At 34.4% G+C, this 14956-nt stretch overlaps 1 protein-coding gene across 2 annotated transcripts in view; it reads left to right on the top strand.

Annotated features, from left to right (window-relative positions):
* LOC129219975 (centrosomal protein of 41 kDa B-like) overlaps window positions 1-4706 on the top strand; it is a 29810-nt gene extending 25104 nt beyond the window's left edge. Inside the window, exons 11-12 of one of the 2 annotated variants that reach the window (XM_054854296.1) lie at window positions 1381-1428; window positions 4180-4706. In XM_054854296.1, coding sequence (XP_054710271.1) covers window positions 1381-1428; window positions 4180-4421 — 290 coding nt within the window. In that variant the 3' untranslated portion in view covers window positions 4422-4706. The remainder of the gene's footprint in view (window positions 1-1380; window positions 1429-4179) is intronic. The other variant, XM_054854297.1, reaches the window with a different exon arrangement.
* The last annotated feature ends 10250 nt before the right edge of the window (window positions 4707-14956 follow it).

Here is a 14956-nt window from a genome sequence, read left to right on the forward strand (position 1 = left end):
ATATACAATTTAGACATATTTGATTCAATAAAAATTTATGTTACTCCATTATTTCATTAAATTAAATTTTCATTAAAAAAATTAAAAAGTCATTACAATGTCCCAAACTGCTCCACTAGGTGGGGCACCTTGGGACAGAAGCAATAATTCTAATAATTGTCATCTTAAATAATTGAAATCTTATTACTAATAACATTTTCTGCTGCTGTTTCAACAACAGATGCATCAACCTTAGGGAACTTCCTATTTTCTTTTCTAGATCTCACCCATTTCTGTTATTTTAATACTTCACCTAGGAAGAAATACAAATTTTCTGTAAAACAGTAGCTATTTTCTCAATTTTAGTTCATTTAAACTCATAGGATTTATTAAATACATTGAAATAGGCTTTTTCTGTGCTGTACTTGGTGGAGCAGCTTGAGATAATATCCCAACCTGCCCCACTTAAGATTGTTATTATATATTAACTTTTTAAAAGTTAGACTTAACAGCACAATATATTTTTTAACCTTAAAATTATTATGAAAGGACATGTTTTAATTCCCACATGCTTTAATTGAAATTATTTCATTTCCTACTTAAAATTATTAGTAATGAAACCCCACATCAATGCAACTCCCAACCTTTCAAAACAAAGAAAATTAGTTCCATTTTTTCCTGTTCATGTGAGAAATTCCAAAAGTACACTGAAGAGTAGATCTTGCTGTCATTGATGATGTCTTAAGAGAACTAATTTCTGTATTTAAAATTACAGCTGAAACTTATGGTGTCCCAAGGTGGGCCATGTCCCAAGGTGCCCCACCTTCCCCTACTAAAAAAATACAAACCATCAACAGTAAAACTGAATAGAAATGCGGAAATAAATACTTAACTGTTTCATTTTTTGCTCATATTATGCTAACTGTTCAAACCAACATAAACTCAAATCTACAGACAAAAATGTTCCCAGCATTGTGTTTATTAATTTAGGTTCATTTTTAACTGTAGTGTTTTTATTTAGCTCTACCTTATTTATCTCATCCTGAAACTGATTAACATCAGTTTTCCATCAATTCTTTACTGAAGAACTTTAGTCATTGACTGAAAATACAGTAATCAAAAAGAAAATAAATAAATAGATAACCTTGAGCAAATCAATGTAATGGCCTAAAAAAAAGCTGTTGGTGAAGCAGCTTTCTAGCGAATCAGAAAAAGACACTATCATGACTACTGAACAATGTTCAGACAAAATAGTTGAGTGATCGAAGTGGGAAAAAGGCAATTTACCTTTTAAAGTTATTTAAACTGAAGTATGTGTAGATAATATGGAATAATTGATAAATATTATTGTTCTTTTCATTTTCAACGTTTTCTTTGTTTGATCCTTAACTTGTTGCTTACAAATCCAAGCTCTGCAATGCTACATGGGTGAAGCATTTCCAACCATACGTAAGATTTTGTTCTGTAACTAATATTGGATTATTTAATTTTGTGCCCCTGTCCCTGTATACTCATGTTATACATTAGTTTGCTGTTATTTCATTGCCTGTATCACTGCCGAGACAAATCACAAATGTTTCTTAGTAGTGCCATACAGCAGTGATTTTTATTCTTGCTATACACCTAAAATCAACCACAGAAATAAAGATGCCACAGTGAAAATCTTTTTTTTTTTTTTTTTTGACCTTTTAAATTTTGAGGTTAATGAAAAAAAATCATTTTATGATGAGTTTTGTTACAATATCCATTATTTGGAAGGTGTTTCTTTGCAAAGGAACAACTAGCTTCCTTAGTTTGTTCAAAGTAAGTTTTAATGTTATTCATTTGACTTTTCAAAATAATTTTTTTATGAATTTGATTTTTCTTTCTTTTTTTTTTTTTTTTTTTTTTTTTTTTTACAAGTTTTAATGTAGAACGGTGAAATCGCGTTACAACAAACTTGAAGGCACCACAAATTTTGTTTTCTTTTGTAATGGTAATTTTGTTGTAATAGAATTCAAGCAATGTAATGGCAATTAAAAAGAGACTGAACATTTATTTTGTTAAAATGGATTTTTAGTTGAATTGGTATTATCTGTAATGAGATTTTACCCTACTATATCTGATCGTCTTCATTTTTATTAACTCGTAATAGGAAAGGTGTGGTATCAGAGACCACTAAAATGTTCAGCCCACCATCCCTATTTCATTTTTGGTCTGATTAAATAGTTTTTCCCAATAGCTTTTTGTTTTGTGACCTTAAGCCCCCCCCCCCCTGCTTATCAGTATCTTTTGGCAAGTGTATCTGGTTTAAATTTCATTGCATTCTTTGGGAGCAGTCTGTGATACCTCACAATTTTTGGTAGTAGTGGACATGACTCTTAACGTTAGGACCGCCAAGATGAACTTATTTGTCTTATCCACGTTATGTGGAAGAAATGTAAAATGTTCCAGATGAAGTTGAGGGTTGTTTGAAATGTTTACTAAAGATACGCAATGAATGTTCTAAGGACAATGAGACTGAACTATTCTGGAAATAAGACGCCATATACTAATAGTTAAGGTGCTGTCAAAATTTTCATGTTATGCGATATAATCAATTTTCTGGTATTAAAATGTTCTGCATATATTTAAAAACTAAAATGAAATCATTAGTAAATAACAGATTCATTTTTATTACTAGTATTAATTTTTTTACTACCAGATATGATTTTTCTGGAAACATGTTAAGACTTGAGCAGAGTTTCCTCGGAAAAGCTATATTTCAATTCAAAGTTATCTTTTTAATGTGGTCACCTGAAAAAAATTACAAGAATGTATCTTAATTACACAATTAAAAAAAAAGGTCTCTGAGACCTTATGTCCTCTGTTACGTCCTACTTTTTCACCTCCCCTGTTATGGGTTAAACTTGTCGTTTTTGCAGTACGCTTAAATAATTTTGATTGCAGTTTGTATGACTTGACTTATGTAAAACAATAGAAGCATTATTGTTGACAACAGGTGAATGACAATAAATGAGGAGAAAATGAAAAATATGCTTAATTTATGTGTTAAGGCATTGAGCAACAAGTTTTCAGTCTGCTTAAACTTTTGGATACTAGTTTTTTTCCCCCTTTTGGCAACGCGTGTGGTATTGAAATTTAATGCGTTAATGCTTTGCATTTTGTATAATCACTATAATCAGAGGTAGATCCAGAAACAAACTGGAGTAAAATGTGTTGATTTCTTGTAAAATATTTTATAAAAAAATTCTCATAAAAGTTGTGTGTTTTTAAGAATATCGTAAAATTAATTAATCTACTTTGAATATACATATATGGCCATGCAAATATTTAAAAAAAATTTCACTCATTTTCACTTTTTATTTTCCTGGAAACTTTTTTCACCTCTTTGCTTCCATGAATTTGGAAACTAGTTGCAATTTCATAAACCTTTCCTGATGTTCCATTATATAGGCTATCAATTATAATATATATAAGCTATAAGACAGGCTTATAAATCCCTGTCGTTAAAATAAACATTATGCATTTTGATACCACTAGCACAGTGGTTTCCAACCTGGGGAAGGTGTGGGGGGGGGGGGGGAGATAAAGAATCACAAGTTGCAAATTAAACAAATTAAAGTTCAGGATCTTTCTCTTCAAACCTCGATTGAACCTTAAGGAAGTATTTTGTCATTCATCTCCAAATTTATAAAATTTGATTTTTTTTTTAAATTCATTTTAAGTGTTAGTTCTTTAAACTTCCTCAAAGTCCAATTTGAAAAAGAAAATTTCATGAAAAATGAACTTCTAATTTTGAAAAATACATCAAAGATCTTAGTTAAGTTAACTATCATCAGTTCATTTTGAAAAAAAAAGAAAAGAAATGTTAAAAACAAAAGGTACTTTTGTTTATTTATTTGTTCATTTTAAGTTTAAGAGTGATGGGATAAAATTGCTTTATTATATACATTTCACATCAAACTAGAATTAAACATTTATATTTTCAAAAATATTGATGTTCACTAGCACCAACTTGTGATTTTTTCTAGGATGAAAGAGGGTGGGTAAAGAAAGGGTCAACCTCCAAAGAGGACGATGGGCTCAAAAAGGTTGGGAACCACTGCACTAGCAGATAAAAGAAAGTGGTAAAATGATTGCACTCAAAAGCGTTAGCTTTATTGCAATTTCAAAAATTTTTAATCTAAAAATTGCAGTTTGTTTTCCTAATTCTCTTAGCTGTAGATTCATTAGGCAGGCCTCAAACCAGAAACAGCTCTTGCAGCAAGGGTGGTGACGCCGCTACGTCTAGGTCCAACGAATCCAGTAACTTGCCGCCTTTGAAGCTGTGTTCCTTTTCTGCAAGAGGCGACAGCGCTTGCAGCTCACGATGCACTGACGTCTCTCCTACAAGGCACGAAGCCAGAAGCAGTGCAAGCGCCAAAGACAAGTCTCAGTCACGGAAAGCACCATGGAAGTAACTTGGCAGATTGAATGTCTATGAATTTCAAACCGTCCGGCAATATATGAATCGCACAAGAACGTCTTACATTTTTGCAATTGAATGTTTCATATAATTTTAACAGTGTTTATACTCCTCTTAGATAAGCCACTATTTATGAATCAATTTTTTTTTCTGCAGCTCTGATCGTCTGTATAATTAAAGTTTAAAAATAGTTTCTGGTTTTCTGAATGTAGTAATTGAATTATTTTTCAAATGCATATTGTAATAGAATTCAAATAAAAGTGATTTATTTTATCTTTAATTGTAGACAATTTATCTTCATTGTTTTTTTTAGTGAGGTTGATTAAAAGCAGGGCTGACGAGAGGTCATGTCAGCCTAGTTGGAAACTGGGAGGGGGGGGGGTGAGCTCTGACTAGGAGTAGTGCAAGTTTGATAAGTTTTATGAGGGCAGGAGGCCTGGCAACCAAACTAAACTGATGTGGGGCCTGCCTCGACTCTCGGCAGCCGTGGTTAAATTTATATCATAAACAGTTGTGTCACTATGGGAGGGAGGGGAGGTTGCCTCCAGGTGACACCAAAAATGTGTTTAAATGCTTATAAAAAATATAAATTCATAGTTATTTTCGTAAATCCCCCTCTCACCCAATAATTTAAATGACATGGAAACTATCAAGCCCTGCAGCATCACTTTGGGTAGATGAAGGAGGGGGTGTGGGATTTGCACCGTGTGAAACACTGCTGAGGGTTATATCAAAATGGATTTAACCCTTACAGGCGCGTGTCATTAAAATTTTAGAAATATAATTAAAAAACACAATGGATGGGATAAATTGGTTATCTGGACATAGATTTTACAGTCAAAATTTTTTTAAATTCATCCCCTCCAGCTGGGGGTGGTGTCCCCGTTTGTGACCACCGCCCTCCTAGAGCAGAAATTGTTTTCTGAAGTGGTTATGTTTACCTCGTATGACAATTGGAGTAATTTCAAATATTTTAAGCTCTTAAGCATTTTTACTAATTATTTCAATAATTTATGCCATTAAGAATATTTAGAACAGAAAATTCAATATTTTTACTATAAAAATTCCAAGATAAAGATGAAGTAAAATTCAAGAAAGTTCATATAGATTATATAAAATTATCTAAATAAGCAACTTGAAATGTTAAAAATATTTTTGGCACATTGTTCTTGCTTTATGTGCATTCCTTTTGTGCTATAAAATATTAAATGAAAAAATACGACTGTATAATACCATTTACAGAAAAAATAATATCAAAGCTGATAATAAAAAAAGTATACAACTGTCTGGTAGGAAAAGCAGATCTCAAATGTGTGCAGTCATGGACCTTCAAATTCACCTGTTCTGGGTCAAGAACCCAAAATAAATATACAAAAGCCCATTGTAAACTATTCTTTTGGTCCTCCTTTTCTGAAATGTATCAAATTACATCTTTCACCCACAACAGTGAGATCAATGCTGTAGACGGGCGGTGTCCACATTTGGGGACACCTGGAAAGAAACTTTGTTTATGCATTCAAAAATGAACTCTAATCTTTTGCAAAATTATGATTGATTAGCTCAGGATTCCTGAGGGAAAATGGTTGACTAATTTAGTTTATGGTGTAAATTTTAAAATCTTGAAAAAAATATTGTATTTGAGCTTGAAAATCGAGGTATTTTAAACAAGAAATTAAGCCAACAAAAAGAGTCATATTTAATAGTGCTGCCATCTGTGTGCATTAAAGAGAAATAAAAATAACTAATGCAGAGATTTTTGGAGTTTTAAAGAAAAAAGTTTTTTTTGAAGAAATTTTTAAAATTGGTGTCCTTTTTTGTAACCACCGCGCCAGAAAGGGTTAAGAGATTATAAAAGAAATAAACATTTCCTTTCTGAAATTCCACCCAATATTTTAAATTATGGTTAATCTATAAAATCTAAGACAATCGCTTGGGACGAGGGTGGGGCATTTGTGCTGTGTGACACCGAAATTGATTTGAGAGCTTATAAAAAATGGTACTACTTCAACTTTGAAGTACTTAGTGGGGATTTGGCATGATTTAAAAGATCGTCAAATCAAATTCGCACAGATGGCTGTAAGAAACCTTGGATAATGCTTCCTGCTCCCTGTTTTGTGAAGTATAAGGGCACAAAGGGGGATCAAGAAATAATGCCTCCATCACTCTAATCTTTATCTTTTACATAGTAGAATTTCAAACCCTAATATTATAAGGGTAACCTTGCTTGTTCCATTTGTAAGCATAATCTTTCTCACATTGATTGATTAGAGCCATCAATTTGAAGCTAAAAAGAAAAAAAAAAAAGAGTTCTCATTGAATTCCTAGCGAAAGAAGTTTGTGGGCAGGGCCGTCCCGAAGGGGGGGGGGCAAGTGGGGCAATCGCCCCGGGCGCCACGAAATGAGGGGCGCCTTGCGGTGCCTCTCTGTATAAAATGCCCCGACTGTATAAAATTAGGGGCGCCGCAAGGCGCCCCCTTTATTTCAGGTATTATAGATACGCAGCGATAAACACAAAATAGAGAATCATTGCAATGGTTCTCTATTTTGTTCTATGGCACTAAAATATTTGTCTCTCAGTCTCCAAAGCATTCGTTTTCTTTGTATGATTGAAACAGATACAATTTCTGAGAATATCTTCTTCTTCTTGCTTATCTCTCTGTACTGAATCAGATCAGATCCATGAGGTTGTTCGCCTTAATCAACTTCAAGACAGAACCAGGTCTCTTCCGTAGATCCTCGCGTACCAAACCAACACAAAAAAAATCAGATGTTGTGCAGTGGCCTCTTCAGTATGACATTTGGTGCAAATTGGGAAAGTCCTATTACCATGGTAAAATCTGAGGGTTTTTAGATGACCTGTTCTCAGGCGAGTCAAAGCAGTTTGATCTCTCCTGTCACCCTCAAATCCAAGGGAACCACCAAGACCCTCGCTAAAATACAATGGATGCTCAGGAGGACATCTCCAAGAGCTGTTTATAGTAGCCTTACATCTAGAGTATAGTTCAAGGTACGTCAGAGGATCTCCACTATTCTGAGTCATAGTAGAGCTCTCTTTCGCCAGTCCATCCGCAATATCGTTATATCTCAAATTCACATGAGATGGCATCCATTGTAAATGGAGGTCACAAGAAGCGGATTGACTCTTGAGTTTTTTTAATAATTCTTATTCCCTTTTGATCTGTAATTAATCTCCGATTTTGCAGGTATTGGTATTCAAAATTGTCCAAATTTGCGATTTTAGAAGTCAGCTTTGAAGACTCTTCCGGGAACCGTGGGTGGTTTATCTGACCTCTAACGTCCCTCTCCTCCATCCCCCCCCCCCCCAAAACGTCATCTCCGTGCCAAAACTGCTTTTTTTTAACTTCAATTTCGAAAAATTTCTTAGAAGAGCTCCCCCGTTCCCTGCAATTCCGTTCAACTTCTGACATCCCAAAGACGTCTAGTTTTTTGCATGTAGCCTAAAATTGCTTTTTTAGAACTGATAAATTTTGTTGCATTTTTCTTTTCCGTCTAAGCTATAAATTGCGCTCAAAAGCGGCTCGTAAGGGGGGGGGGGGGTGAGGGGGCAACGGCCCCCTCACCCCCCCCCCCCTTCAAACCCCCCTCACCCCCCCCCCCTCACTTCAAACGGTGAAGGAGCTTGCCCCCTCACTTCTCAAAGTTGCACAATAATGATCGATATAAAAAAAAAAGGTTTTTTACTCGGTTTGTTGAGTTATTCCAAAAATAAAACTAAAAATTCCAACAATAGACTTTCCTCGTGTTATTTCACGATAATCGAACTTTGAATTGGGAAGTTTTGAAGAGGGAAGTTTACGATGGCCATCCGTCCCGGTGTTGGAAGCCATAGTCCTCATTTTTATGAGTCATTTAATAAGTTATGTTAAAATCCCATAATATTGTCCAATTTTATTTAAAAAAATTTGAAAAGGAAGAAAAAGTCAGCATTATGGGCGCCGTTCCCTAACCTGCCCCAACACTTCTTTTGATCTCCCAATTTTCTCGTGCATCAATCGCATATGATTGGGCATAAAGATTCCCAGAGTTACTTTTTTTACAGTCTTAAAATATACACTTTTGTGGCCATTCATTTCTTTAAAAAAAATTTTTAAAAAATCAAACGTGTTATAGAAATTTTTAGGATGACGGATAATTATGGCAGTTTTGAATCCTTGCCCAAATCAGAAAAATCGGTTGGCACTTCCTGAATTTGTACAACCATTCTGTAAAGGGTCCCGTCAGATTTCTCCAATTGGGCCCCGCAAGTGCTAAGGCCGACTCTGCAAGTGGAAGTTTGTCAAGAGCTTCTGGATGTCCTTGAAGTAGAGCAACAAGAATTCTTTATAAACGTAGTCACTGGAGATGACACCTCAAAGATGAGAGTATGGAAGACAACCTACGTGGTCACAGATAAAATGGGTAGAATGACGTTAAAAGAGCTTTAAAATCATAGCTCCACAAGTAAAACTCTGAAGTTTTCCAAAATGATTTTGATACCTGAATTCAAAGATAGCTCAAATGTGAGCAAATTCATGATGACCGTGTTGAACGATAGGTTTGTATAGAAAAAAAATTCCGGTTTTTCTGCTATTATGAGTTCGTAAGTACAGTTTTCATGCATTACTTTTAGTTTTTCGAGCTCATATTACATACTTACGTATTATCCGATTATTCCGTTAATTATTTTCCTCAAAGAAAATTTTACGCCAAATGCCGAAATACTTTTTTGGATTATAAAATTGTTAAAAAAAAAAATAAAAAAAACTCTCCTTCTGAAATGCTCTCAAAATGAGTAGCAAAAGTTTTGGGATTTTTGAAATCGTGTTAAAATAACAAATTAAGGAACCTATGTTTTTATTGAGTTTTAAACTCGTGTTGCGGTTTTTGAAATCGATCAAACAGAAAAAAATACAGTCGGACCCCGATTTAACGAATTCAAGAGGACCGAAACTTTTATACGTTAAATTGGGGTTCTTCGTAATATCGGGGTGGGGAAAAATGCTTTTATCTTATCTAAAACATCTAATAAGCAATTGCGGAAAAATATCCATGATTAGAAAGTTTACAGCACTTTTTGTTCAGCATTCCACGACTTATTACACGCTTTAATTTGAAATTTTTAACTACTGAGTAGAGGAGAGTCAGGTATAGCCACGGACACATAAGCAACACACATTTTATTTTTTAAATGGACATAATTAGATGTTTATTTAGTATCAAAATGTAAAATGAAATATGTATAAAGTATTTAAGTACAAGTATCAATCAGATAATTTCTTTATCTTAACTCTAATCAAGTCTAACAAACAGTCTTAAATTGTGGACAATTATTTTTTTGGCGGGTAGCTCCCCCCGACTTTCCCCTAATAGTTGTTTGGACACTTTCCTTGATACTTTACTCGAAATAGTTCTCTTTCGACTTTATGGAGAGAAAAAAATACTGTCTTCTGCAGGCTGCTGCATGACGCATGTTTTTAGTTTCCAGGCCATGTAATGTATTTGAAAAAGTAACAGTTTTAATGGGAGTTCCACTATCGCTTACAGCATCAGAATCACTATTCGTTGGTTGCCCCCTGCCAGTCCAAAATTGCGGATTCCAAGAAAAGTCGTTTTCTGCATCGGACAGTATGGATGTAATATTTGGGAAACAATCCAATATTCCTAACTCAAATTAAGAAAAAAAAAAAAAAAGAAAATTTTTTTGACTGTTAAAATAATTTGTTTTTTCGGGGTTTATCATTCGGTAAATAGGGGTTTTTGCCTTTATTTTAGTCGGGGGGAAAAAGAAAAATCGCTAAATTCGTTAAATAGAGGTTTGTTAAATCGGGGTCCGAACGGTATTTGTAAAAAGTTTTCCGAAACGTGTTTTGTCAGTTTGGGAATTTATTTTGATAGTTGAGAGCCCGGTAGCAGACACAGTGCGACGCCCGTCGCAGATTCTTGAAGAGGTCTGCAGCCTTGAATTCCTATTCAGAAAATTTCTACTGCAGAAAGATGACTCAGGCATTTAATTTCAGCAAAATGAATCCTATCAACGGCAAAATGACTACCTGTATTGACGATAACACGTCGCAATATAAGTCTTGAAATATCAAGGTAAGCCTCCGTTTTAGAATATAATAACAACCTCAAAGAAGGATTAACTCACTTATTGTGTCTTGTTGATTCCAAGTGTTCCTTATTCGTCGAACTTGGGATAAAGTTCATTATGTATAGGTTTTTAATGGAAAGTTAAATATTTTTAAGGGCAAGTTGTATATGCTGCAAAAACTGAACTAATGTGACATTTCTTTGATGAGAATTTATGATTTTGATTTTGAATTTATGATTTTCTTCAAAATTGGAATTAAAATACTAATGGAGATGTTCTTTTCTGACTAAGTGTATGAAAAATTGATGGTGATCAGTTGAGTGTTTAGACTTTTTCCTTTATTCTTCATTCTGAAAATACTGATTAAACAGCAACCTTTCCAATGCTTAATATTGTTCTAATTAAATGTCTTATTTTTTCAACTAGCAAGGGCGCCCATATGCAAAATTTTAAGGGGGGGGCTCAGATATTTTTCTCATGGTTTAGCAGGATATTTTCCCCATAGAAACCAATTTCAGTACAGACAAGAGATATTAAGATTTGACATTTTTAATAACTTATTCATTAATTGCTGGAGAAGAAATGTTTTTACATTTTTGCAAAGAAAAAAGTACTAAAAGCAAGGAAGTTCTAATTTCAAAGCCCCCCCCCCCTCTTTATTATGGGCGCCCTTGTCAACTAGTTCCTCTTCTAGTTTTTATTGTTGGAAATCAATCAATCAATCATTCGAATGCAAACAAAATTTCCAAATTCTTTTTTTGTTCTTGAACGTATAATCTGTTTACATAGAGTATCTTGCATTCTCTGCAGGGTAATCAGGCTCGGATTTACGTACCCGCCGCAGTGCGAGGGGGTGAGGGAGGCACGTTCTTAAGGGGCCCAATGGCCCTTAGAATTGTTTTTAAAAAATTAGCGCTAAGACTTATTAACGTTGCAAATATACACTTCTAGCCTCTGGGAAGGGGCTCAAAAACTTCCCATCCAGGCCTAAGTGTATAATAATACTAAGTTCTTTTTTTTTTTTTTTTTCAAAACTGTCACTTAAAGTAGGCAAGTTTAACTAGCCTGTTAACTTTATAATTCGAAATTGTGTTCTAAAAAAGGGGGAAGGGACTCACATCTCGTTTGCAACTCTAAAATTTGGGTTAGCATCTTCCTCGAGAAGCCATCTGTTTTCTGTAAATAAAAGAAGAGATGTATTTACGCATCCTATGTTCTCGTATAGCATTTTGGACAAAAAGTATCTTGTAGCCGAGGTTTTGTAAAGTTAATGAGTTTTGGGACCTCATCAACAGCTAAATTTAGAAGAAAAAAATTGGTAAAAAGTAATCAAAAGTTTTCAAAAAGTATTTTTTTCAAATGGATATTTAAGCGACTAACTCGAACATTAAGAGAAGAAAGTTATAGAGTTTCCGTGGAACCTTTGATTGATCTCTGAGGTACTCTAGGGTTCCGCAGAACACAATTTAAGAAACGCTGTTTAGCGCAAATTATAACTCTCTTGCATAACTATTAGAATAGTAGGTACTGTTTCGTGAGAGAAATTTCATTTAATGAGTACCTACTTTATTTGATTTATGTTTTCGTCACATTTTCCTGCAACCTTTCGCTAGTTAAGTATAAAATACGAAGATGGAAAAATCACGATAATATGTTACGTTCAGTTTGAGTTGCTGATAAACTGGTACACTCGAAAACATATGCAATAAAATTATTTTCTAAATTCAGATTTTACCAATGATTAAATGTTCCCCAAAATAGTTGCGCCGCTTTCTTTCCATGATTGCAATTGTTTATCATCTAAATCCCATTTGCTTAATTGGCCAAGTAAACGCTTCGTACTTCATCATTCAGTTGATAAGCTTCTCCTTCGAAACTGCTTTCCAATTCTAACATTTAATGACCCAACAGAGCTCTTAATAATGTCGAAAATAGTGAGTACATTTCCAGATTCATCGCTGAACAAGCTTTCTTGTTCGTTAACTCTTTACCAATCATTTATTTCATTTCCTTAAGTGCTTCAGATTTATTCAATCAATTGTTTACACAAAGAGAAACTCAACTAATTTGGAAGTGAAGTTAACGTGATCGTAAAATTATTGGTAAAAATAACCTGCATTTGTGCTTTCACTCTACAGCACGATAAATTTGTTTGAACTGGAATTGGACAAATTGGCTTTGCGAAAATTTTCATCTTTATTAGTTGCAGGCGGAGATAGAGTCGGAATCAGACTGATTATGAGGTAAAGAAGTCGGAGTTGTGAGTCGAAGGTTTTAAATTCTTACAGTCGGAGTCGGTCATTTTCCCCCTAAGTCCACAACTTGTGGAGTCTGAGTCAGACTGATTTTGGGGTACAGGAGTCGGAGTCGATGGCGCTAAAATTCCCGGTCAGTTTTCCATTTCTCCTGCTCTGTGGCGTCGGTAGGAAAAATCACCCGATTCCGAGACACGGAGTTTTAAAACTTTTACTCTTTTATATCTATCTATTTATGCACACAAGTAACTTTCAATGCTAATTAAGTAACAGATGCGACATGCAAAACAGGAGCGAAGATTATCCATTCCAAAAACACTCCCCCCCCCCCCCCAAAAAAAAAGACTTGAAAAAATAAAAGTAATTACTTTGCATGCGAAAAAAAAAGCTGACGATAAATATATATCCCACAAAAACAGACTTCGAAAAAACTGCAGAAAAAAATAAATTTTGCTTATGTTTCAAAATAACTTCACTTTTTTCAAAAAAGGCAAAGTACTTCCACTTCACCGGTTTTTTTTTTTTTTTTAAAGTGTAGTTTGCAGATTTTTACTATCTTAGCATCATAGGTGGCTCGTATGGGGGGGGGGAGCAACTGCCCCCGCACTTCCCAAAGTAAAAGCACTCTCACTTTTCAGAGTTAAAAATTAATGATCGATTGAACGACGAATTTTATAGGGTAGATGGTAGATTAATTGATTTCACGAAAGTAAGAACTAAAAATTCCAAATAAATGGACTTTTGTCATCTTATTTCATAAGAACTGAATTTTGAAATCGAAGGGAAAATTTACAGCGGCCATCCATCCCGTTTTTTGATGCCATATTCCACATTTTTTAAAGTTATTTAATCAATAATACTCAAAGTCAGTAGCAATATTTCCCAGTTTTACATTTAAAAAAAAAAAAAAAAACTCTTCAGGGGCCACATCCCCGTAACCCCGACACTTCTTTTGACTATAGTGCCTAGAAAGAGTAGTGTGCCGACCGGCGCTTTTTTCCCTGCGATTCTTTAAGACGAATTGTATGAAAACCGCTAGATGGCAGTGCAGTCGAGATGCACGTTCAATTTCGCGGTGTTTATATTAATAGACGCGGGATTTTGTGACAATTTAGTTCCGCGTTTCTCTTTTTTACCTTTATTTCGTGAATATTTCATTTAACAGCGTTTAAGGCTTTTAATGGAGGCATCAATGTTGAAAGTGGGTACAAAACATGTAAGGAAAAAGTTACGCTTTTTAAAGCTCCAGCAGATGAAGAAAAACTAAAGTGGAACTCGTTAATTCCCAGGTTAGATAAAGTTTTTGATAAATATTGCTCAATTTGTGCTCTGCATTTCGAAAAACATTTTATTGAAACGCATTTTAAGCATATTATAAATGGTGAGGAAGTTTTGATTCCTCGGGGAAAAACTTTTTTGAAAGATGAGGCAATTCCGATAATTTTTCCAAGTCTGCCAACATACTTTACTAAAAAATTACCAAAGAAAAGGTCCATCAGGAATTATGCAGTTAAGAAAAATGTTCCCTGTTTGAAAAAAATAAAACTTGATCTTTCCGCAGATGAAACTGAAGTAACCACGTATAAATCTATTATAAATGAAATTGTTCATATTAATTTTCCTAACGAATATTGGGTTTTTATGAAATTTAAAAAATCTCCAAATATTGTAGTTTTTGTATATAATGTAAATTATGTGGAAAATAATATTGACGATAAAAAGATCATTATTGAAGTAGACACAAAGACAAGGATGTTTTCAAAACAAAATTTTACACAATTGACTGAAAATTTGATACTTATATTTTAAGGAAAATGTATTATCAGTCGAGATGGCCAAGGGCGCAGTTTGTTGTTTTTAATGCCACTTGGGAGACTCAAGCCCCATTCATGTAGCCAGCATGAGTTTAAAGCCAAAAGGAGCGACTCCTGAATCAATGAGGCTCCTAAATGAGAAAGAGCTCGACTTGGGCACGATATATGGTAGCACCACCTCTACAGTTTATAGGCCTGCAGAATAGGTTGGAAATCTCCAGCAACGCTACGCCTGGTAACTGTTAGCGACCGACCATAAGACTTTCGGACAAACGGAATCAACGAGCACGTAAGTTATATTTAAAAAAAAATTTTTTTTTTTGAATTTCAGCCTTTTAAAATACGAATTTATCGCCAATTGGCTATGTTC

This window comes from Uloborus diversus, chromosome 4, assembly GCF_026930045.1.
Source record: "Uloborus diversus isolate 005 chromosome 4, Udiv.v.3.1, whole genome shotgun sequence".
Lineage (NCBI taxonomy): Eukaryota > Metazoa > Arthropoda > Arachnida > Araneae > Uloboridae > Uloborus > Uloborus diversus.